This window comes from Molossus molossus, unplaced genomic scaffold (genome assembly GCF_014108415.1).
Source record: "Molossus molossus isolate mMolMol1 unplaced genomic scaffold, mMolMol1.p scaffold_m16_p_15, whole genome shotgun sequence".
Lineage (NCBI taxonomy): Eukaryota > Metazoa > Chordata > Mammalia > Chiroptera > Molossidae > Molossus > Molossus molossus.
This window is the reverse complement of record NW_023425350.1, coordinates 14,201,648-14,227,737: the sequence shown is the minus strand read 5'-3', so window position 1 is coordinate 14,227,737 and position 26,090 is coordinate 14,201,648. Positions and strand designations below refer to the sequence as shown.

Below are 26,090 nucleotides of genomic sequence, written 5' to 3'. Positions count from 1 at the left end.
TGCAAAAGGTTCAAGACAAAGAGAGAATCTTAAAAGCAGCAAGAGAAAGGCAGCTAGTTACCTACAAGGGAGTTCCCATTAGGCTGTCAGCTGATTTCTCAAAAGAAACTTTGCAGGCCAGAAGGGAGTGGCAAGAAATACTCAGAGTGATGAAAAGCAAGGACCTACAACCAAGATTACTCTATCGTGCAAACCTGTCATTTAGAATCGATGGACATATAAAAACTTTCCCAGACAAGAAAAAGTTAGAGGAGTTCATCACCACCAAACCGTTATTATATGAAATGATGAAGGGTCTTTTTGAAGAAAAAGTTAAAATATATGAACAAACAAAATGGCAATGAGTACATATCTATCAACAATGGAATCTACAAACAAAATCAACAGGAAGAACAGGAACATTCTCATAGATACAGAGAACATTTTGTTGGTTGCCAGTTGGGAGGGGGGTTGGGGGAATGGGTGAAAAAGGTGAAGGGATTAAGAAGTACAAATTCATTGCTAGACTGACAAACCTCAAAGGGAAAGGGGTTGGGGGGGTGGGAAGAAATAAACCAAAGAACTTATATGCATAACCAATGGACACAGACAATAGTGTGGAAAAGGTGGGAGGGGGGCGGGAGTGGGGAGGAGGGGGTCAATGGGGGAAAAAATGTGGAACATCTGTAATACATTTTACATCCAACCATAAAGATTTAAAAAAAAAAAATTAGCCTGCTATATTTGGTCAGGCTAATTTGATGAGGTGTGTGATGTTAGCTGGTATTGGTTTTATGGGCCTTATATGGCCTGCAGGCCAGATATCCCCAGCCACAGGGACGGGGAACCCATCATCTTGAATATATATTTTTCCTTAAAAATATAATGGGAAGATACTTTAAGATTGAAGATTTTCCCCTCAAGAACTGGGGAAATGTACCAAGCAGTAGCATACATTTTTGTGGAGCATCTGAAAAGGTACAGAGCCTATGCTTATTCATGCTGAAGAAGATAACATGAGCTCTAGGATGAACAGAGCATTTTTCCTTTAGCATGTATTTCCTAAATATGAAATTTTGATCACCCATGGGTCTCATTTCTCCACATCCCACTGTATTAGTTTGCTAAGACTACCATACAGGATACCATACCCCAGATGGCTTAAACCACAGAAATTATTTTCTCACAGCTCTGGAGGCTCTAAGTTCAAGATCAAGGTGTTAGCAGGTTTGATTTCCTTTGAAGTCTCTCTGTTTGCAGATGTTCGCCTTCTTGCTGTGCTCTCACGTGGTCTTTCCTCTGCTTCTGCCTCTCTGATATCTCTTTTGTGTCCAGTTTTCTTTCTTCTTATAAGGACAGCAATCAGATTGGATTAGGGCCCACTCATATGACCTCAATTAACCCTTTATTGCCTCTTTAAAGGCCAAGTACAGTCACATTCTGAGGTACTGAGGGTTAGGATATAACATACGAATTTTGGGGAAACACAATTCAGCCCATAACTCCTCAACCCTCTTCTTAGCTTTCACTGAGAATCTTTACTCTCTATTTTTTTACTGCTTCTCAGAAAGAAAGGAAAAAGGATCATTGTTATAGGAAAAGAGAATTGTAGCCAAAAAAGCCCTCCAGGCCCTGGCCGGTTTGGCTCAGCGGTTAGAGCGTCGGCCTGCGGTCCGGAGAGACCCGGGTTCGGTTCCCGCTAAGGGCACGTACTTCGGTTGCAGTTTGTCCCCGGCCCTGGTTGGTCGTGCGGGTGGCAGCCACTCGATGTGTCCCTTCATGTCGATGTTTCTCTCTCTCTCTCCTTTCCTCTCTCTCCCTCCCACTCTCTCTGTACAAAAAAAAAAAAAAAAAATGGAAAAAAAAAAAAAAAAGCCCTCCAGGACTTTGATTAGAGGAAATGAGATGGTAGCACTGAGGGTGGAAATAAAAACTCAAAGAAACTAATGCTAGCCCTGGCCAGTTTGGCTCAGCAGTTAGAGTATCGGCCTATGACCGAAGAGTCACGGGTTTGATTCCCAGTCAAGGGCACGTACCTCGGTTGTAGGTTCAATCCCCGCCCTGTCAACCAGTTGATGTGTCTCTCCACATTGATGTTTTCTCTCTCTCTACCTCCCTCCCTTCCACTCTATCTATAGAAAGTCAATGGAAAAATATCCTGAGATGAGGATTGGAAAAAAAAAAAGAAGGTGATTCCACATGTAGCATTTATTCCTCATTATTCTTTGAGATTGTCTCTATTTCAATATTTTAAATAATGCCTCAATGCTGAACTCAGAAAAAAAATTAATGTGTTATATTTGTGCTTTCTCATCCTAATATATGGGTTCTTGTTCTCTGAAAATGGTGTATTTCTTGCTAACAATTTTCTTGAATCAAAAGTTACAACTCAAAAACATACTCCACTTGGTTTTAGACATTTATCTTAAACTGAGAATAAATGACACTCAAAAATTTAAATAAAATGTTTTTCTGATAACATTTTCTATTAGCATTTTATGCTACTATATATTTATATGCTCTTCCTATAGAATGGCAAACATCAGCAGATCTCAGGCAGACTTCAAGATGTCCGACTCAGAAAACAAACTCAAAAGACTGAGCTGGAAGTTCTAGATAAGCAGTGTGACCTGGAAATTATGGAAATCAAGCAGCTTCAACAAGAACTGCAGGTAAGTCCTTTGCTGCTGAATTGTCCTTAAGCATGAACAGTAATGAATAATTCTTCCTAATAGAATGGTTTTGGTTTTGTGATTAAGAACCTCTTTGAGTCTCTGATAGACCACCTTCCCAGAAGGATGTGAAAATACACAATTTTGTCTATAATATCAGGAAGCTTATAGACCCCTAAAACTCTGGTAGACTTCTGGCTAAGTTCTGCTTAATATTTATACATAAATGGACGTTTATTATTTTGTGTTTTAAGTTTTAAATAAATATACATATAAGTACACATATTAAACTAAGGTTAGTGCTACTACTTTTAGGAAATTTTGACATAACATTATTCTTTTCAGAATTGTGGTGAGAGTATTGAATATGTCCCCCAGGGACCTGGTTATTCTGTTCTTTACTTGTGCATTAAGATCCAGTTCGGTTACTATAGTTTGCAGAATAGGGACACTGGAAGCATTCCATATCTCTAGAGTCCTCTTACCAAATGTCTCTTATATGGACTGGCACTTAACCAGCTATTTTTTCACTTTGTCACAGCAGACAGAGACAAGGACCAAATAATACTTCCCATCTGATTTAAACCTGCTTCCTTAGTTAGCCCTGAGTTTTTAGTCCCTCTTTGATATACACTTATGTATTCCAGAGTGTCATGGCCTGCTTACATATAACACTTAGTGCAGATGCCAAAGGCACCTCTTAGCTTGGGCCCACGGTCATCCATCAGTGTGCTGAAACTTGTATGGCTTCCAGGAGTACCCATTAAGAAAGGCTTTCTTCACACCTTTTAATTTCAGCCAGTCATTCATAAATGGGTTTATGTTTAAATATTTATATTTCCAATCATATGTACTTCTATTCTAGTTTATTCATAAGTTGTGAGCAGTTTAAAACTACATATTATTCCTGTACTAAGTTTTAAGAGTGATTAAATCATGTTTTGAAGTGTGTAAAAAATGTGTAGACATTACAGAGTTTTAATCAAACACTACTTTTTCTTTTTATAAGGAATATCAAAATAAGCTTATCTATCTGGTACCTGAGAAGCAATTATTAAATGAAAGAATTAAAAACATGCAGCTCGGTAATACACCTGGTAAGTCTCTAAGATTTGTTTTACCTTTTATTTTTTTTCTGAATGCCTGTATCAGTATATTCTGTTACTTTCTAAGACAGCATTATTATGTTATAAATAACATTTTTGTCTGTAGCTAAAAATTTCAAGTTAATGTGAAAAATATCACAGATGTTAGAGCCTTATATTAATAAAAAGAGATAAAAATAAGTAATAGCTTTGGCCGGTTTGGCTCAGCAGTTAGAGCATTGGCCCGAAGACCAAAGACTCTCAGGTCTGATTCTGGTCAAGGGCACGTACCTCCGTTGCGGTTCGGTCCCTGGCCCTGGTTGGGGTAGTGTGGAAGGCAACCGATCAATGTGTTTCTTTCTCTCCTCCTCCTCTCTCTCCCTCTTCCTCTCCCCCTCTCTTCCACTCTATCTGAAAATAAATGGAAAAATGTCCTCGGGTGAGGATTAAAAAAAATAAAATAAGTAATAATCGTGGTATGTCTTTCTATCTTGATTAGATTTTATTTATATATTTTAACCATCAATCAAGTAAAATGCTAGACTACAATTAAACAAGATCTAGGTTTGGCTTTAATACAGTGGTTCTTGACCTTCCTAATGCCGTGACCCTTTAATACAGTTCCTCATGTTGTGGTGACCCCAACCATAAAATTATTTTTGTTGCTACTTCATAACTGTTATGAATCGCCATCAGAAATATGTGTTCTCCGATGGTATTAGGTGACCCCTGTGAAAGGGTCATTCGACCCCCAAAGGGGTCGTAACTCCCACAGGTTGAGAACTGCTGCTCTAATACAAGACTGTATGTGCATTTTGGCCAAATCCTGCACGAATTGTAAAGAACTGTGGGAGGGGACTTTACTCTGTGGCTAAACCTGTGGAATTCTAGGGTGATAATGTGTAGTAGTGATAGGCCTAGGCAGAATGGCATGATCTTCCCAGACCTCTGGTATCATCTAACTCTGTGATTCACATAAAGAATTTTACTAACTTGGCCCTCTCACACCTGCAGAACAAAATATGCTAAGATAATTTTTGGGAATGTGACATTTTTCTTGATTCAAGTCCCAACCAGAAAACTGAAGGGAAAAAAAAAAAAAATCTCTGCATTGGATAGAATTGTCAATATGTAGCAAAATGTAGCAGAAAGATTTATTTAAAGTCAAGTCAGTCTGCAAATGTTATGTTAGAACTAGCTAAAGTATCCTAAATGTTTCCCATTGACTATGTCAGTCTTTCCCTTCCAGGGCTCTTTATTACATTTTTGGCTGCTTGGGAGGTCCAATTATTAGCATTACTCTTTTTGCCCAAGTTCTCAACAAATTGAGAAATAAGGCAAAGGAACAAGACATATGAAAGGTCAAAATGTCACCTCATTGTTGAGAAGTCTGATACTGGACAGCAGGGCTTATCTGTGAACGGAACAGCTGCACCTATAAAACATTGGATGCATGAACAAAGTAGAATGCACATTTCCTGTGGGCAGCTCAGTCCAAAAAAGCAAAGGTCTAGACTGTTATACGCAGGTCCTTATCTTGATTTCACCAACTAGTGAAGGGGATGAGAAAGAAGCTGGAATATTGTGCTATTGAAAGGCCCTTTACTACATGAAAGAAACACCAGGAATAGAACTACTGTGAACGACTCTTATTATGTCTCCCCACCTTCCAGAGTGATTAAATCATGTTTTGAAGTTTGTAAAAAATTGTACAGTTTTAATCAACCACTGCTTTTTATAAGGAATATCAAAATAAGCTTACCTATTTGGTACCTGAGAAGCAATTATTAAATGTCCATATCTCTTCTCAGCCAGTCTTTCTTGCACATGATTTTTTTCTTGGCTGTTCAAAGTGTATCAGCTCCCATCTCACCCCTCCATGGGTTTTCCAGAGGCAGATGAGCCACCTCTCAGGATCTGTGCAGTGGCAGAAAGTATGTCATCGTCTTTATCATTGTTGTTAGTATTTGGATGGAAATGGGTTGTAGAATATGTCTTCTTGGGGACCTGGTAGAGCTACTCTTTCTCTGGAATGTGATCCTATTCGGGATTAATTAATTAACTAATTTATTTCCGTAGTCCGGTTCCAAAAAGGAAGCTCTAATTTGGGATTTGCAAAGTGCTCTATATCTCTTAGAGTCCTCCCTCCATACATTTAATATTACTAACCATGTGCTAAGAACCTTGCTAGGCAGTTTTCATGTATTATTTCCTTTCATCTTTACAACAACCCTGTGAGGTAGTTGTTATGTGAAGCTTGGGAAAACTGAGGCTCAGAGAGATTAAGTAGTTGCCTGAAAGCGTGTAGTAGTAGTTCTCAAATTCTTGTCTGTCTGACTCTGAAGCCCACTGTTCACTGAAAGGTGAACACTAGCTTTTAAAAATATTTTTATAGTTTTTTAGTCCTCACCTGAGGATATGGTACCATGTTTGTCTCTCTCTCTTTCAGTTACCTAATACAGTGCTCATAGATAAATACAATACAATCAAATTCAGTATTTATATATCCATTATTAATGGTGTTCATTTTGAAAAGCGCTAAAATTGTATATAAACTGTTATTTTTTCACATTGCTTATCTCTCAACTTAGACTCTAACTACTTGAGGATAGGATCCATGCCTTATCCTTCTTTCGTACCTGCCATTGAATGTAGTGCAGTGCCTTGCATAAAGATGAAGTGTAGTTTAATGGTTAAATCTTTGTTGAAATACTGGAAAGCTATTAGAATCATAAAAGAATTTGACAAGGTGCCTGGATTTATAAAAATCCAGCATATAAAAATCAGTAACATTATATATATCAAAAGTATTTAATTAGAAAATATTATTTAAAAAGGTCTCATTTACATTAGCATTTTATTGTTATGAATAAAGAAATGTACAGTTATAAACATTTAGTACTTATAAAACGTAAAAGATTTTTAATAACTAGATACGTATTATATTCCTGAATCAACTAGCTCAGTATTGTGAAGATGTCTATTCTATACCAATTCATCCTTATATTCAGTTCTCAGATTTCTTTAAATGCAAGTTTCAAGATAATTCACAAATTCACATAGAAAAGAAAATGTGCAACATTAGGCAAGACTTGAAAATAAACATATTGGTGGGTGGAAGCTAGATTTATATATCTTGATTGATAAGATGTTACTAAATTTAAAACAAATTATTGAGCAGTGTAGACAATATGATTCCATTAAAACCCTATGGAGCCCTGGCCGGTTTGGCTCAGTGGTTAAAGTGTCGGCCTGCGGTCCGGAGAGACCCGGGTTCGGTTCCCGCTAAGGGCATGTACCTCGGTTGCAGTTTGTCCCCGGCCCTGGTTGGTCGTGCGGGTGGCGGCCACTCGATGTGTCCCTTTCACATCGATGTTTCTCTCTCTCTCTCTCCCTCCTGCTCTATCTGAACAAAGAATGAAAAGTGTCCTCGGGTGAGGATAAAAAAAAAAACAAAAAACCCTATGGAAATAAATGTTGATTATGAATATATCTAAATGTAAATGCCTAAGGGGAATAAACTGGGGGCTAAGATGAAGGGTACTTTTTTTACTCTTCACTGTATATGCTTTATTTCATTTTACACTAGCTTTTAAAATTATTTTTATAGTTTTTTAGTCCTTACCCGAGGATTTGTTTTCTATTGATTTTAGAGAGAGGAAGGGAGAGAAAGAGACACTTTAATGTGAGAGAGAACATCTATTGGTTGCCTCCTGTGCGCACCCTGACTGGGGATTGAACCTGAAACCTGGGTATGTACCCCTGACCGGAATAGAACCCACCACCTTTCAGTGAACTGGATGATACTTCAACCAACTGAGCCACGCGGCCAAGGCTATTTTTATAGTTTTATTAGATTTCTGTACTTTAAACAATACAATAAAGTTTAACTATGTATTTAAATAGATAGTAAGAATTCTATTTTAACTTATTGTAATGTAATCCATATAATTTATTTTCATCTAGTTTCTCCATCCCTGCCTATGTAAGAAAGGATTATATAAAATTAAGCCTTTTGTTCTTACCTCCCAAAGTAACATTACCAAATAATCCAGTTAGTAGTATTTATTGAGTCCTTGCTTTGAATATTTCCCTATTCTTGGAAGCACTAAGAATAAATAGAAAGCTACTTTAAATTGAGTATTTACTGTGGGCCAGACTCTATACTAATGGCTTTATATCCATTACCTCAAAAATGATGCCCATTGTATTGAGGGAGAGCGTAAGGATCAGACTGTGAAACACCTTAATCCAAGTAGAGTGTCACTTCAAGGCTTGGTACTTTTGAGTACAGAACCAATGCTTACACATTTCTATATGAAGATCTTCCCAGGATATGATTTGAAAAGGAAGAATAACCACTGAGTTTTTTCTCTTCAGGTAATACACAGTATACATGTTCATCCTTTGTCTTTCTCTAGTTACACCTATTTGACCAGACAGCAGATGTCGTTCACTTGTGAAGACACAGGAATTTCTACCAAATGTAAACTGAGTAATGTCTGTATTTCAGATTTAGGGATCGATCTACTCCATAAAAAGTCATTAGAAAAGGAAGAATTATGCCAAAGACTTAAAGAACAGTTAGATGCGCTTGAAAAAGAAACTGCATCTAAGCTATCAGAAATGGATTCATTTAACAATCAACTAAAGGTATTTATTATATTCTATTATATTCATTTTTAGTTAGCTGCCTTCTTACCTTTCTTATTTTGATTTAATAGAATGTATAAGTGAAGCCAGTATTTTTATAGGTAGTACTTTTTCATAATTTATTTTATAATTTTAGGTATACTGGAATTGCAAGATTGTTTTACATGTTCTTTATAGATGTAAGCATTGTGTCATGTAACTAAATACATAATGTACCATAGTTTTCAGTTTTTGATGGCATTTTTACATTTTAAAAATAATTGCCTTTGTCAGTATTAGAGAACTGATCTCTGCCAGCATGATCTTTGGCAAAATTCCAAAATGGGGAATATAGAAAATTCATAATAATCCTGGCAGTAGAAGCTCTTCTAACACACTAAATTCTTTCTGTGTTTTTGTTACAATTTAATTTAATTACCCTTTGTGAAATAATGCAATAATCAGTGAAATCTAAAACATACTCTGGCACTATAACCTTTGCATGAAAATAAGTATGATTCATTATTTGCTGCAGTGCAGAGCAGAAGTCCAAAATATATACTGAATGCTTATCATTCTGTGTGGAATTAGTTGTATACTGAAACTATACCTATGAAAGAAGACGTTAAAAGCTAAAAACCCGACATCATTCCAATTATGAAGAAGTCTTGTTATTCTTCTAACTGAGCATAAAGTTTTCAGAGCATAAAGTATTACATAGATCTTCAGGCAGCTATGTGACTTTTATCTTGCCAACTTATTTAGAATAACATTATCTCAACTCTAGAATAAACAAGTGAAGAAAAGAGACCATGTGTGTTCAGTTGAGGAGAATTTGAGGTGTATACTGTTAGTACATTTTACACAAGTGTATATTAGGTAGAAAACCCCCCTTTTTTTTTTTTAAACCAAATAATTTGTCATTGATGGACGGACAAGCCAGCCAAGTTAACTTCCCTACATTATTTTTATAAAAATCTGTACATAGTTTAATTGGCTTTTTATCTGCCTTATCTTACAGTGTGGGAATATGGATGACTCTGTTCTTCAGTGCCTTTTGTCTCTGCTAAGCTGTCTCAACAACCTCTTCCTCTTACTTAAGGTTATTTTCTAATATCTAGCTTTTTTCTTTGAGTTACTTTTACTGTTTTCTTTTTTTAAAACTAGACTATTCTTTGCATTTATCTGAGTATCTTTGTTTGAAATAACATATACAATATAGACCTTTTTTCTTTCTGCTTGCTTAAATATCCTTCTGCTGTCTAACTGCCTGTTTGAGTCTAATGCCAGAAATCAGTACGGTTGCCCAGAGTAACCTTTATTACCTGGTTTTCTTATGACGTTCCTGTGAGTTGGATTAACTGACTGGATGATTACTGATTAAATTAAAAAGAAAGCTAAAGGAATGTGAGATTAAATCATTTACCCATATCACTGAAAATCATTGTTTAAAATAAAACTTTTACTTTCTGAAATCTAGGGCTAGGTTATATCATGTATATAATGAGTTGCTTCCTAATAAAGCTGTTTCGAAAAATCTTAACCAATAATGCAGGGACAGCTTTAGTCACATTACATCTAGTCACCAGGCTTCATGTTTAGGTGTGCTTGCACTTTTGATAAAAATGTTTTTAAATCACATGTATAAATAAATAGCTCACTTTGTCATATATAGAGTATGAGTATTTAAAATACTCAGTGAATTCTGTTTTAATATACAGCATGTCCTCAAATAATGTTTTACTTAAGGTTGTTTTGTTATAACATTGATGAGATGCCATAGGAACTTATCTCTTGTTTATAACAATTAGTCTGTGGTAAAATTGTTCTTTTTTATACATTGTTTCACTTAAAAATCGAAGAACCTATTGATGACGTTAAGTGAGGACTTACTGTTGTTTAAAAATGATGCTTTTCATTTACTAGTTGATGACCGTAGTACATTTTGACTACATTCTACTTGGGACTAAAGTGGATGGCGTGAGGCAGTATTGTACATCTGCACAGTGAAGACAGGAATGTGATAAATAGAGCTCGTTTGTTACCTAAAAAGATAGAGCAGATTGAAAAGACAGCATCAGCTTTTCCTTTATGGTTATATCATTAATGGTCAGATTATCTGATTTTATAACTTTTGCTACAGATTATACAAAAATTTAAACCTAAGTTTCTTCATCTGTAAAATGGGGTTTGGTGATGACTTGCCTATACTCACACATACAAATTTAATTCTTCACTTAGCATTTGATTCTTCACAGGCCAGCAGATTGTTCTTACCTCTTCTTTTACTTTCTTCCTTCTGCTTCCTGCCTTCCAGCCTTTCACTGTTTATTGATACTTTCATCAGGGGCAATTAGAAAACTAAAAGATGATGAGACCTATACTGTCAGGAGACTGGCTGTGGTGTCACCGAAAGCAAGAATGGAGTCCTTCTTTAATCATCATGGCAAAGTGATACAGAGCAATTAATTAACATAGTAATAAAAAATATCCATTGAATATCAACAAAGAGACCTTTTGAAGACCTTTCGAAAGTACCATTTCAGTTGAGTGCCAAGCAGCAGCTGGATTGCAGCAGATCAGGAATGAATGGGAGTTGAGGAAGGGTTGAATGACTGTGAACAACTCTTAAGAGGAGAGTGAAGAGAGCATGAGGTCAAAGGAAAACTTTGGTTTTTGGAGGAAAGACTTGAAGGACAAAGGGTACACATTTCGATTATGCAAGATGAATAAGCTCTGGGATCTAATGTATAGCAGCATGGTGACTATAGTTAACAACACTGTATTATATACTTGAAATTTTCTAAGAGGGTAGATCTTTAAAGTTTTTATCACTGAGGAGAGAGGGAGAGAGAACTGTGAGAAGATTGCTACTTTAATGAGATTGATTGTGGTGATCACTCACAGTATATATGTATATTGAAACATCAAGTTGTACACCTTAAATATATAAAATTTTTATTTGTTAGTTATACCTGAATAGAGCTGGGGGAGGAAAAAAACTAGGGCCAGCCTTGGAGGTGGTATCAGCGTTCTATGAGGCATATGGCTACATGGTGAAGGGATAGTTTCTATTAAGACAAAAGAATGGAAATGGATGGTTAGAAACCATATCCAACTCAGTGTCTTAAAGATGATTGCTCAAGCCAAATATTTCATTACCAAGTTACCTGCACCCTAGTACATGGAATATTGTGAGTGGTAATACATGTATGTTGAATAAATAGATGATTTTGAATGGTCTCAGTCAGAAAATTTGTAGTATTTAGGGTTATTCTGTAGAGTTTATGAGGAAAAAATAGAATGAAATTAGTCAAGAAACAGCAGATAACCATGTATTTCACATTTTAGGAACACTTTTGACTCCATGTAATTTATTCTTTAAGTGGAGGCTATTTTTTAAATGCAAAAGAAAGGGAGGAAGGAAGACAGATTTGAAGGAGAGAGGACGGGAGGGAAGAGGAGAGTGAGACTGAATATATAATAGGTGGTTGATAGAGCAAAGTCCCTAGGGAATCAGATTAAGATAATCCAGCACATAAATGGAAGGTTTCGATAAAAAGGAGACTTCCATTGTAACACAGAGGAAAAGATGGATGTGGATGCAATTAAATTTGTTGGTGGATAATCGCTTCAAGACTAACGGAAGTAAGACCATTACAAGGAATCTTCCTGGGCAACTGAAATCATGGAATAACTCAAATTAGACTGGAGAAGATGGGTGCAGATGCAAGAAGTTTTATTGATTTTGAGATGGAAAGATGAGAGAGTTCTATCTGGTTTGATGGTTTCATGAGGCAATATTACTACCTGGTAGTGAGGAGAATGGATGGAAGAGTAGGAAGTTTCACTAGAGAGATGTAGGGGATGGAGGGTGCAAGCTTAGTAGAGGAAAACAGTAGATGTGCTGAGCAATGTTGAATGCCTGTTTGAAGTTGGTGGTCATGAATTTAAATTGAAAACAGCATGTCTAATTTTATCATTTTTCTCTACCAATTTAAGCTGCTTAGGTGTAAGCACCAAGAAGGCTGATGAAATAAGTTCATAGGTTTAGGCAGGTTTGAGGTTTTAATAGACCTGGCCAAAGAGGAAGGGAAAAGGGACTTATAACCCCTGACTCAATAATTATGATAAAGAGGAACTCTGAAATATGGATTGAACATGAAGAGATGTGAGGAGAGGAAGAGATACGGATAAAAAAAAAAAAGAGAGAGCATGATGGGGTCAACAGAGTGGAGGTCTGAATAAAAAGTTCTAGGGCAATGGAGTAGTCTGATCAGAGGAAGGTTGGGGTATTGGGTCGGAATGAATTTGAAAACCTGTTGAAATGGATGTACCTAGGTATAAGAAAAGCTTGAAGGATAAGAACTTATGTTTGAAGAATGGGATTTTTGATCAGTGGTAATTCTGTTTCTGATGATGACAAGATTCAGGGTATAATAATGTTAATAATGGATTATATGGAGTAAAAGAGGTCGTTGTTAGGGAGATCTGCCTGAGAGTTGAGGTTTTGATTAGGTTATCTATGTGGATATCAAAGATTTGGAGAATGGTTAAGACAAGTGAATGTGGATCAGTGACCAATATATAACAATCAGTAATCAATATATAAAAATCAGAGGAAGGGGAGGAGTGGTGTTGCTAGATGGTATGAGCCTCGGGAAAAACACGGAGTTTGTAAGAGTGAGGAGAAATAATGTCTGTAAGTGGCAGCAAAGAGCAAGGAAAAATACTAAAATTACCACCTGACCCTAATTTTAGTGGAATATGTGATAATAAACTGAGAAAGAAATAGAAGAAAGGCATTGTCATGAGGGATCAGCCCCAAAGGCAAGGAGGTGAGGGGATTTCCATTCAGAGAAGACAGGTGGCATGTGAAAGTTTTCTGACCACTAAGAAGTTCTAGGGCAATGGAGAGGTCTGATGAGAGGAAGGTTGGGGTATTGGATTAGATCAAAGGATAAGCAGCATTAAAAAGCTGAGAATTCAGGTGGTAAAGAATGATTAGAAAGGCTAGGTCAACTGGCAGGTGAGGTGGAATTGGTCCCGATGGTCTTGAAGGAAGATATGTACTTAGTTCTAATTTTATGACCCTTTGGGATAATAGAGCATCTGATCACTCCTTTAGGCTACTAATGATAAAACAAGTATAATATTTAAAAATATCTTAAGAAATTATTTTAGTGGATCATGTAATAGACATGTAGAAGATCAGTGATGATTTTTACTCTTTTGCTCAATTCACAGTAAGACAAATAACAAAGGCAGTGGGTTAAAAGATGACACATTTCATAGGCCATTATTCCATTAAGGAAATTCACACAATATTGTATCTTTAGCAATGAGGAACAATGAAAAAAATACTGACCTAAGAATCTAAAGAAATGAGTTCTGGTCTTATCCATGCCACTTGCTAGTTGTGTAACTATTTGTCATTTAACCTCCAAACTTTGCTTGCTTCATTTACAAAAGTAAGCTGACAGTATCTGTTCTTCCTTCTTTGCAGTCTCACAATGATTAAATGGAAGTGCTTTGTGAACTGTTATGTGCTATACAAATATTTTGTTGTTATTAGGAAAGGGATTATTGTGAATCTCCAAAATATCTTCAATGTGTTGGAAAGTCACCACTGTTAACTTTGGATAATGATTGGGGAGGTGCTTTTCCTTAGAGGGAAAGTAGAATCTGTCAGTAGAATATCCAGTGGGTTAGGTTCTTCTTAACCTGTGCTTCCAAGGAATTGAGAAAAGGCAAGGTGAGATTTTGATTTATACAGGCTAACTAATTTGGGGATCAGGAACACTAGTCTTTTGGATTATGAGTAAAAACTTTAATAAGCTATATACTAGATGTAAGAGAAAACATTTTTCATACCCATAATATAAGTATTCCCTTCCTTCTATCAGAGAATTTTCGGTCTCCCTTGGGAAACTCTCCAAGATGTGGTAAAATAGTAGGAGGTGTGGACCTAAAGAGCTGCTGGGCAACAACATGGGTTATAAATGTTTGTGTCTAGATGTTCTTAACTGTTTTTGTGTCGTAGACTCTTAAATAGTTTGATAAAGCCTCTGGACCCCTTCTCAGAATCATGTTTTAAATATATAAAATGAAATATATAAGATTATAAAGAAAATTAATTATGAGTCACAAAATATATTTTTAAAACAAATATGTGAAATAGTAATTATGTACTTTTATATTAATGAATTAAATAAGATTTACTGACATAATAATGCCATAATTTTGAACTCAAGATGTATAAAATATGTACATATCAACTTATCTGTACTATAATATGAAAATATCTGTGATTTCTGTTGGTGGAAAATATCATAAGTACAGATAGTGTTACCATGGTTTGTTGCTGCTATTTAGAATGGAAGAAAATGCTATATTTCAGATAGAGGTTAGTGAAAGTAAAGATTAATTTTGTTCCTGGACCCCCTGAGTTCTTTAAAAAACAAAAAACAAACAAAAAAAAAAAACCTTTGAGAAATCTGTGGCCCTCCTGTGAAGAGTAAAGACAAGATGATTGGATTTGCTGATTTTCTCATCTGCTTGTTCTATCAGTTACAGAGATTGGTATGATAAAATCTTCTATTATGATTATGGATTTGTGTCCTTCTGTTTTTGTTTTTCTTTAAATAAATTTTGAGGCTGTATTATTAGGTGCACACAAGTGCCCAAGGTCACACAGCTAGTGAGAGAGCAGAAATTCAACCCAGATAAGTCAGGATTTGACATTAAATGGTTACATTAAGAGAACAAAGCTGAAAATTAATAAGGTACAGGTATTCATCTTACGAAGCTATAAAGGACTAGCATAATCAAGCAAAAAATGTAGAAGGAAATTAATGAAACAGAAAACAGACATTTCATACAGAGAATCAAGAAAGCTAAAATTTGCCCTGGACAGTTGCTCAGTGGTTAGGGTATCCACCCACAGACCAAAGGGTTTTGGGTTTGATTCCCGGTCAAGGGCATATACCTGGGTTGCAGGTTTAGGTTTGATCCCCAGCCCCCGTGTGGGAAGTATCTCTCCCACATCGTGTTTCTCTCCCCCTCCCTCCCTTCCACTCTATCTAAAAATTAATGAAAAAATGTCTTCAGGTGAGGATTAAACAAAACAGAAAGAAAGAAAAAAGAAGTCCAAAATTTGACTCTTTTAAAGACTAATAACTTTTTTTTTTAATCCTCATCAGAGGACATTTTTCCATTTATCTGCAGATAGAGTGGGAGGGAGGGAGGGAGAGGGAGAGAGAAACATCGACGTGAGAGGGACACATCAACAGGTTGCCTCCCTCACGAACCTGGGGGTCGGGGACAAACCTAAACCGAGATATGAGCTCTTGGCCAGAATCGAACCCATGACTCATTGATCTGTGGGCCGATGCTCTAACCGCTGAACCAAACTGGCCAAGGCAAGACTAATAAAATTAATGAAACTTTGGCAAGACTGATTTTAAAAAGAAAGTAGAGCCCTGGCCAGTTTGGCTCAGTGGTCAGACCCTCGTACCAAAGGGTCACAGGTTTGATTCCTGGTCTGGGGCATGTGCCTGGGTTGTAGGTTTGATTCCCGGCCCCTGTCAGGGTCATGCGGGAGGCAACCAATCAGTGTTTCTCTCTCCTTCCTCCCTCCCACTCTCTCTAAAAATAAAAAAGGAAGAAAGAAAATTGGAAGTGTAAAGGAAATCATGACTAAATATGTTGCGGATATTAAAAAATAAGAGGCTATTATGACAGATTTCTGCACATAAATATAAAAATGAAGATAAAATTTACCAAATTGCAATTTGGAAAACTGACTGCCTAAAAGAGAATCCAGACCCAGAGTTTTTACCAAAGGAACAAGTAATTCCAAACTATACAGCTGTTTCACAATATAAAGGGAATATTCTCAATTATATGAAGCTATCATTAACATATCAAAATCTAATAAGAACAGTATGAGAAAGAATAATTAAGCCCTGGCCGGTTTGGCTCAGCGGTTAGAGCGTCGGCCTGCGGTACAGAGAGACCCGGGTTCGGTTCCCGCTAAGGGCATGTATCTTGGTTGCGGTTTGTCCCCGGCCCTGATTGGTCGTGCGGGTGGCAGCCACTCGATGTGTCCCTTCACGTCGATGTTTCTCTCTCTCTCTCTCTCTTCCTCTCTCTCCCTCCCGCTCTATCTGAACAAAAAATGGAAAAATGTCCTCGAGTGAGGATTAAAAAAAAAAAAAAAAAAAAAAAAGAATAATTAATTATAGGTTAGTTTCACAGAGGCAAAAATTCTAAACAATCTTAAAAAGTTGAATGCAAAAATTTATTAAAAGGATAATTCATTATGACTAATGACTGAGTTGGATTTATCTTAGCCATGCAAATATGATTTGACATATAAATATCTTTATTATAATTTGCCACATAAACAGATTAGGAAAAAAATGGTATGCTCGTCTCATTAGATGCAGAAAATGTATTTGATAAAATTGAATACAATATTTGTGATTTTAAAATGAAAAACTTAATAGCATTATTAGGAATAGAAGAGAACTTAACACAAGAAAGATAATCTGTCATTCTGTTAAGACAGAACAGTTCTGTTTATAAGTGCCAATTGGTGTACTTGTTCTTAGTTAACTGATATATTTACCCAGGACCTCCTAGAAGCAGTGACTTAACCCAGAGGAGTGAATCCAATGATATGAATTAGAGGAAATGTTTTTGGCAAGCCTTATGGTGCTCTTCAAGCCTTATTAATATGCACAGACTTATTTATGCATTTTTATTTATCCAGTAAATACTAATTAAATATCTACACTGTAGCAGGCTCTCTATTGGGTAGGGATACCTTGATGAAGGATGTCCTGTTGTCAAGAAACTCACTCCAGTGGAGGAGGCAATGATAGAAGACGTTGGCTGTTATAGAGGAATGCACAGAATGCTTTGGGGAACACAAGGAAGTCCATCAATTCAGACACTGAAGGAATGGGGCTGAAAAAGGACGACCTGTAGCATTATTTTAAAGGTTAAGTTGGGGGGCTAACCTTGCAGCCAGCTATATTAAGATCAGATTTGGCTCCTTTTTACTCTCCTTTTAAACTTAAAATTCTCCTCATTTATGATTCCAGCCAATAATAAGTTTTGTGCCCAGCTCTGTCATGAGCACTTTACCTATATTAACCCATTCAATCCTCACAATGCTATGAGGCATGTACAGTAACTCATTTTACAGATGAAAAAACTAAAGTAACTTTCCTAGGTTTACTCAGCTAGTCACTGACAGAGCCTGATGCAGACCTTGGCAGTCATTCCAGACCCAGGCTCCTAGAGTCCATATCACTAAACCACACTGCTTCTTTACAGCTTTTAACCACTGTTCTTTTCAATAAAATCTAGAGAAGGGTGTAACAAAGAGAATTGTAGAAGCTGAGATGTGTGGAAACTTCCCTATGAATGCAGTATTTGTATTACTGGCTTAAGCTGCAAGTCTTGATCTCAGACATTTTGGACAGACTCTGGACACTACACTATTCTAAGATCAGCTCTACCATTTCAGTCAAGTTAAAAGGGTTCACCTATAAATTATTTTAGTTCTGAAAAGAAATAGAGTTTGTTTTTGTTGTTGTTTGGTTGATTGGTTGGTTATTGTATGTGGGTAGATGTCCAACATTTTCTTTACTGAAACATTCTATCTAAATACTAAGTTCCCACCTTTGCCATGACACTTCTTTTAATTCCTTTAGGTTTTTTTTGGGGGGGGGGGGGGTTGTTTTAGTTTTCCTCTGTTTTACTCCAGCCCTTTTCTGCTGTCTTGTTCAGGATTCTATAGATTCCAAGTAAAAGAAACTCAGTTCAAAATAGTTAAGCTAAAGAGAGTGGTTATTGGAAGAATACTAGGACCACTAACCGAATTAGTGGGAGTGCTACTGGTCAGGGGCAGTTCCTAGACACTGAAGAATGAGATTGGAGATTCAGTTCCTCCAGTACTTCTTCTTTCTACACCTCTGTCCCTAATCTTTGCTTCTCTTTTTCCTGTGTTAACTTCATTCCTGTCCCTGATGGTATTACTTGGTAGTGGGGCAGCTCCTAGTTGATCTTAATCTCAGTTCAATGAACTTGGAGAAAGAAGGACTTCTTTCTCTCCTCTTCAGTATGTCTGAATCCCAGGAAATGTGCATGTCTTTTGGACCAGTTATCCCGGCCAGAGAGGTGAGGTGCTGTGATTGGTTAGGCCCAGTGAGGGAGCATTGGATTTGACAGTCATCAAAGCCACATAGAAGGGGGATCAGTTTCCTAAAAGGAGGAAAGGTGCTGTTAGAAGTGGGAAAGAAAATAAATGTTGAACAGACGATCGCAAATTTCTGCTAAGGCACTTATCTATTTCCTACATTTTGGCACTTTTCTCTACCTTGAAATTCAGAAGTCTTGAATAGCAAAGACTGTATTTGGGAGTCAGATGGCCTTGGATTGGATTCTTTGTGAATCTTTATAGGACTTTGCATTGAATTAGATGCTCAATAAGCAGTTGTTTATTTCAATTCCTGTTTGGAATACTTTTCATTATTTTGGCTCATTCTAGTCATGGTTTTATGTAGATATTTATTATTTTTAATTCTTGACAAAATTATTTAAAAATTCTTTCTGTGTTTAGTTCAAGACCTTGTTGGATAAAAGTTATGGGTACTGAATTAAACTACATATATCAAAAATAAGGCTGAATGAAATTTCTCTTAAAATGTTATAACAAGCAAATTGCTTCCCCATAGTTTTAATGCACTGCTTTTATATTGAATATGAAGTACCAAATCAAAGAATTGGCTTGTAAAGATTCTGTCTTTCTTAGAAATGAATTAATACAAAAGTAGATGATTTTAACAGGTATTTGTCCTCAGTGGCTACATGGCTTAAATATATATTATATTCAGTTATTTTTTAATCATTTAGAGATTTTTTAAACTTTTAATATTTTTACTTTAACTTATTTTAAGATTTTTGTCTTTTAATGTAAATGACACCTTATATAAGAAAAATATTTAAATCAGTGGCCTAATTGACTTATTTTCATTTTCTCCTTAGGAGCTGAGGAAAAGCTACAATACACAGCAGTTAGCCCTTGAACAACTTCATAAGATCAAATGTAACAAGTTGAAGGAAATTGAAAGAAAAAGGTCAGAGCTAATACAGAAAAAGAAACTAGAAGATGAGGCTGTAAGGTAATATAGCTGATAAATTTGTTATACTACATTGCTATTAGGATTCTAATTTTGTTACCTATATCTCTAGTTTGACTGAAAATTTAAGTGGGAATAAAGGATAAATAAAATGCTAATAAAATTAATAAATATTAATAAAATGTTAAGATGCTAATTAAATTATAAAGTTTAGAAATTCAGTTCTTTTATGGACTGAATTTACAGTAATCAATGTTACTGTAAAATATGGACTTTGGTTGGAGTCAGACCTGAAAAATGAAAGAAAAAAACTAAATACTTAATTTTGTAGAGTGATAAGATTGTAGAATTCCATGTTGTGCTGTTCTCTTTGTATCATTGAGATGTATCAGTTGCCTCCATTTATAGTAAAGAGAAGTAGGACAGTGTGGTGTCTGAAGCATAGAAACATTCATTTATTTAGAGCAGCGATATTCAGCCTCTTTCATCTCATGGCACATGTAAACTACTAATTACTAAAATTCTGTGACACCAAAAAATATATTTTTTGCCGATCTGACAAGAAAACATAGGTATAGCCCTGGCCTGGTGAGTCAGTTGGTTGGGGCATTGTCTCATACACCAAAAGGTTGTGGGATCCCAGTCAGGGCACATACCTAGGTTGCAGGTTCTATCCCTGGTTGGGGCGAGTACGGGAGGCAACCAAACGATGTTTCTCTCTCACATCAATGTTTTTTTCTCTTACTCTCTCCCTCCCTTCCTCTAAGATCAATTTTTTAAAAAAAGAATAAGACAATTTGGGGCTGAGGAGAAAAGGTTGATGACTCAGACTTTGGTATTATCTAGGATTTCCAAATTTCTCCAGGAATTATAGGAATAGAGATGTGGAATTAAGTCAAGTTTTCTATATTGGTGGGGCATAAATGCCTGTAAATCCCAGGATGGATCCAGCCGCAGTCTTCACTGCCCCTGGTAGTGTGTGCAGAGACTTGAGACAGCTGCTAAATTTAGTAGTGACAGCTCCACCTCTTAGTAATTTCATAAAGGTATGCGCAAGGAAGAACTATGTTGAGTCTTCTAATACTAAAAGAACTAAGTCTAATCACAAATTATATTGACTAGCTAGAAACCAAGCAGCAGCTATCAGACATCATAGAAACATGTACACGGGCACGGACTTCTAGAGGAAACATGCTATATTATCTAACGAATGAAAAAGACTTTGAGCCCTGGCCGGTTTGGCTCAGCGGTTAGAGCATCGGCCTGCGGTCCAGAGAGACCCGGGTTAAGTTCCCGCTAAGGGCACGTACCTCGGTTGCAGTTTGTCCCAGGCCCTGGTCGGTCGTGTGGGTGGCAGCCACTCAATGTGTCCCTTTCACGTCGATGTTTCTCTCTCTCTCTCTTCCTCTCTCTCCCACTCTGTCTGAACAAAAAAATGGAAAAATGTCCTCGGGTGAGGATAAAAAAAAAGAAGACGACTGAACTGATAATATAAAAAGTAGATAGTCTATCCGAAGCATTTCCTATTTCCACAGCAATGACTAAATCCTAAACACAGGGATTAGCTAGGTGATAGGAGTAAGAGCTGGAAGGCAGTCCTCATGCAGAATCAGGAGAGAAGGGAAGGAAATTGAGACAGGATTTTTAGATAGAGTTCCATTTCTCTTCTTTTCCTCTTTTCGGGGAGTGGTGGTGGGGGTTGAGGAGGTTGGCTGACAGGAAAGAATCTGAGTGTGTGGGAAATTGTCAGTCCTCCTCCCCAGCTCATCCATTGGTCCAAGGCTCCTCTCTTAATTCATTGGTTTTCCCCCTTCATTCTGTTTCTCCATACCCTGCTACTCACATCTCTTTGGTGTATAATAAATATTTAATTATATAAGGTAACATATAAATATATATCTAAAAATATGTAATATTTCTTAAGTTTATCAGGAGCAAGATCTATTTTTATTTTGTTCAAAAAAAAATTTAAGACCTTATACAAACTCTTTTCTCTTTCATGTAAAGGAAAGCAAAGCAAGGAAAAGAAAACTTATGGAGAGAAAATCTTAGAAAGGAGGAAGAAGAAAAACAAAAGCGACTCCAGGAAGAAAAGACACAAGAAAAAGTTCAAGAAGAGGAAAAGAAAACGGAGGAGAAACGATGTAAGGATAAGAATAAAAATAAAAGATTTGGTTTTTCTGAGACAGAGCAACAAAAGAAAAAAAAAGATTCTGATGAGAGGCAAAAAAAGAAAAATTAAAGCATGATTGTCTTAAATTCAGAAAGAAACTTTTTTCTAAATTAATCTTGGATGAGAACTGTATATTAAAACAGAGTGAGGATAGAAATCTTAAAACAACATTGAGAAAAGAAGGTTGTCGTCACTAACTTTGAACAGACCATGACATAGTTTTTATAATTGAAATAAACAGTTTTAAATATTTTATTCAACCTGTGTAAATAAACTGTTTATTTTAATGAAACCATAAAATTTTAAGTCTTTGCACATTAAAAAAATATTAAAACTTACACTTTGTTTTTGATATACCTCACAGTCCATTCCTTAAACTACTTTTATTATTGTTGTTATTGTTATATCTCTTTTGAATGTATAAATTATTAAATCCTTATTAATGTAACATGTTGAAAATTTTATAAGCTAAAGCATTTATTCTACAAATGAACAAAGTAAAATATTTTTAATCTTATCAAATCCAGTGTATTTGTGAGCTCTTCTTTTGTTTAAGAGCCATAACAATAAATGTATGGATCTTTCTTCAGTCAGCCCTGTTTACTTGCTAATCTTCTCGTTTGTGACCTCCCTCTTTATGCTCTTCTTTTCTGTTATATTCTGACTTCACAGATAAAACTAAGCCTCTCGCTGCTTAGTCTCCTTTCACTTCGCACAGTTCAGCCGCCACCACTCCCTTAGACCCCTGCGCATGGCACACCTGCGAGTTATCTTTGTTTCACTGCCTCCAGCTTCACTTAACATGGACATCCTTGTTTGCCTTTGTAGCGACTCTGTGACTCTTCAAGATATTGAAATCCTAACAACACTGTACAAGTAGATTTTCATCATACGGTTTTTCTTTTTTAAGTGTTCTTTACTGAGTCATAGCAAAGATGTATGCATGAAAGTAGCAAATAATGGTAATTATCTTCTCTTTAGGTGAGCCAGCTAGTGATTTGGTGAATTATAGAGCCTTATATCGCTTTGAAGCAAGGAGCCATGATGAGATGAGTTTTAATTCTGGGGATATAATACAGGTAGGAAACAAGGTTTTTTTTTTTCCTCATAAGCTGAATACAATGTAATATCTCTCTTATCCACAGTTTCACTTTCTGTGATTTCAGTTACCCTTGGTCAACCATGGTCCGAAAACATTAAATGGAAAAAGTTCCAGAAACAAACAGTTCATAAGTTTTAAATTGCACACCATTCTGAGCAGCACGATGAAATTGCTCTGTCCTGGGTGGGAGATGAATCATCCCATTGTCCAGCATATTCGTGCTGTATATACTACCCACCCATTAGCCACTTAGTTGACATCTTGGTTATCAGATTGACTCTTGCAGTGTCGCAATGGTTGTGTTGAAGTCTGCATCTCTTTCCATGGTAAATGTGTGGCTTCTAAACACTGTTAACCCTTCTTTTTGTTTCCATAGGTTGATGAAAAAACCACAGGAGAACCTGGTTGGCTTTATGGTAGTTTCCAAGGAAAGTTTGGCTGGTTTCCATGCAACTATGTAGAAAAACTGCCATCAAGTGAAAAATCAGTGTCTCCTAAGAAGGCCATACTTCCTCCTACAGTATCTTTATCTGCTACCTCAACTTCTTCTGAGTAAGTCTTTAGTTAACAATGGAGTTTATATAGTTCTGCAAATGTATGAATACCTAATATGTATTTATGTCAGCCAGCTACTTACTGGACTCTCCAAGAGTATCTCCAGTTCCAATTTTAGTACTGAAATTTAGTAATTAAAACATTTCTTTTTTTCCACAAATTGAGTTTAAACATCATGTATATTATATATAAGGTGATACGTTGGTAGTGGTTCATTAGATTCTAAACAATTAGGTATACTTATATCAAAATTTTATATTTACAGATCACTTTCTTCAAATCAGCCAGCATCAGTGACTGATTATCAAAATGTATCTTTTTCAAACCTAACTGTTAACACATCATGGCAGAAAAAATCAGCTTTTACTCGCACTGTGTCCCCTGGATCTGTGTCACCTATTCATGGACAGGTACGTATCTTTAATTTTTTTACATTGTTCCTGATTCATATAAAATAGATGAAGATTTTTGTACAAAGGCATCATTTACTTGTTTAACCAGAGTTTGTAGCATTTAGTTTCATTCTTATCATTCACATGTGATCTGAAGAAATTATTACTTAGAGATTTTTCAACAATTCATTCTCATAGTATCAAGTTGCTAGCAGCTAAGAGTCTTAAGCTCAAAATACCATTTTTTACAAATCAGATTATAGTATTCTTAATTTGTTGTTATTGTAAGAAAAAATTTAGACGGGGCCTTTTTTTCCCCCCTAAATAAGTCATTTGTGTGGGAACTGTGTTATATATATTTAGCCTCCGATTTAGATGTAACTGTCACAACCATTGTTACATTAACATTATTTTTTGAAATTGCAGACTTCATCAGAATAGAGTCCTATAGATTTCACCTTCACTCATAAAATGTTTATTGTATGCTTGTAGGTTCCAGGCATTTCATTATGTGCTAGAAATTTAATGGAAAAAGTTCCTGCCATTAAGAAGTCATAATCTAATGAGACAGACATAAATAAATAACTATAAAGTATGAGAAGTATTGTAATAAACGTATTCTACAAAGTCTTGAGTGGTATACAGAAGAGAGAGCATCTTATTCAATCTGTAGGAATTAGAGCAGACTTCACAAAGGACAAGGTATTTGAGTAGAATTTTTGAAAATAAGATGTCACCCAACAGAGAAGGAAAGTATTCCTGTGAAAGAGCAATTTGGGGAAAGTCACTGAGGCATGTTAACACCAGGAGTTTGCAGGAAACAAGAATTGTTTATAGTGTGGCTAGAGTACAGGATTCATAGAGAAAGGGTTAAGAAAAGTGAAGTTAGAGCTAGAGGTTGAGGTTGATTTGTGAAGCGTGTAATACCATGTTAAGCAACTTGGCAGTGGAAAGCCCCAAAACATCTCTAAGAAAGGAGTTGAGATGTATATTTTAGAAAGATAACTCTGGCGGTATAGTATAGAGGCCAGATTGGTGGAAGGAAGCAAAGGAATGAAACCAGGTAAGGGAGGATATTACAATAGCTAAGTAATAAGAGCTGATGTGGTGAACCAATGCCACAGTAATGAAAATGTATAGAAGAGATGGATTTTTTAAAGTATTAGGAATCAACATAAAATTGGCAATCCATCGAATGTAGAAAATAAGAAGTTGGAGTTACAGATACCTCTTCAGAATCTTTTGAGTATCTGAAAGGGTGGTGATAATCATGTCTTGGGTAGGCATTGTAGGAGGAGTGGGTTTGGTGGGTTCTAAACATGATTATTTTTCAGACTTGCAACTTAGTTATCTGTTTTAAGGACATTCTGGTAGAAAGGCCCAATAGGCAGTTTGATTTAAAAGTCTGGAGCTCAGGGATAAAGTTGCAAGTAAGATACAGATTTGAGAAGTTATAGGCATGAATAAAATCATGTGAAACAGGAAAGGAAAGGGGCCGGACCAAAGAGGAGTCATCAATCACCAGAGAATGAGCTTCAGGAACTACAAGGGTTTTAGTTATGTCAGCACTGTTCAGAGATCAGAGAAAATAAGGTTTGGAAGAATCTTTTGGCTTCGATGTTATCAGTGATCTTGTCAAAAAGAGGTTCAGTGGTATAATGGGTTCAGAACATAAATTAGAATGGATTGAGGGATGAAATTGGAAAGTAAGTTTAAGACTCTTCTTTCTTTAAAGAATTTCGAAGAAGAAGTAAGTAGAAAAGTAGAGAGATGGAAGATTCAGGAGAAGAACTTCACAATGTCACAATGTTACACAATATTTTTAGAAAATGGGAAGGCAGCCTGGCCAGTGTGACTCACTGGTTGAGCATCGACCCATGCACCAGGAGGTTGCCGATTTGATTCCCAGTCAGGGCACATGCCCAGGTTGTGGGCCCGATCATCAGCGGAGGGCATGCAGGAGGCGGCCAGTTGGTGTTCTCTCTCATCGATGTTTCTGTCTCTTTCTCTCTCTCCCTTCCTCTCTCTCTAAACTCAATAAAGAAAAAGAAAAAAAATGGGAAGCCATAACAAGATTAGAGCAGAGGTAAAGAGGTTAGCCTTCTTAACCAAACAGACCCACTCCTCTGAGAGAGGAAGGAAAGAAGCAGAAATAAGAATACAAAGAAGAGACAGGAAGCAGAAAAGTGGAGAGAGGCTGAGTACAACCACATCTCCATTCTGTGGATTCAACTGAATCCACTGCAGTGAGGAGATATTGGACACCGGAGGAGGGAAAAGGCAGTAACTCTTCCCTTTTCATTTATTTGTTCTATTACATGTAGAGTAGCCAGTGCTCACCTTCCAC

The 26,090-nt window shown here is 36.4% G+C and overlaps 1 protein-coding gene across 1 annotated transcript in view; it reads left to right on the top strand.

Annotated features, from left to right (window-relative positions):
- ITSN2 (intersectin 2) overlaps window positions 1-26,090 on the top strand; it is a 123,130-nt gene that overhangs the window by 52,501 nt on the left and 44,539 nt on the right. Inside the window, exons 14-22 of the mRNA XM_036263503.1 lie at window positions 2,511-2,651; window positions 3,661-3,748; window positions 8,250-8,389; window positions 9,390-9,470; window positions 19,427-19,563; window positions 21,529-21,665; window positions 22,676-22,773; window positions 23,173-23,348; window positions 23,617-23,761. Coding sequence (XP_036119396.1) covers window positions 2,511-2,651; window positions 3,661-3,748; window positions 8,250-8,389; window positions 9,390-9,470; window positions 19,427-19,563; window positions 21,529-21,665; window positions 22,676-22,773; window positions 23,173-23,348; window positions 23,617-23,761 — 1,143 coding nt within the window. The remainder of the gene's footprint in view (window positions 1-2,510; window positions 2,652-3,660; window positions 3,749-8,249; window positions 8,390-9,389; window positions 9,471-19,426; window positions 19,564-21,528; window positions 21,666-22,675; window positions 22,774-23,172; window positions 23,349-23,616; window positions 23,762-26,090) is intronic.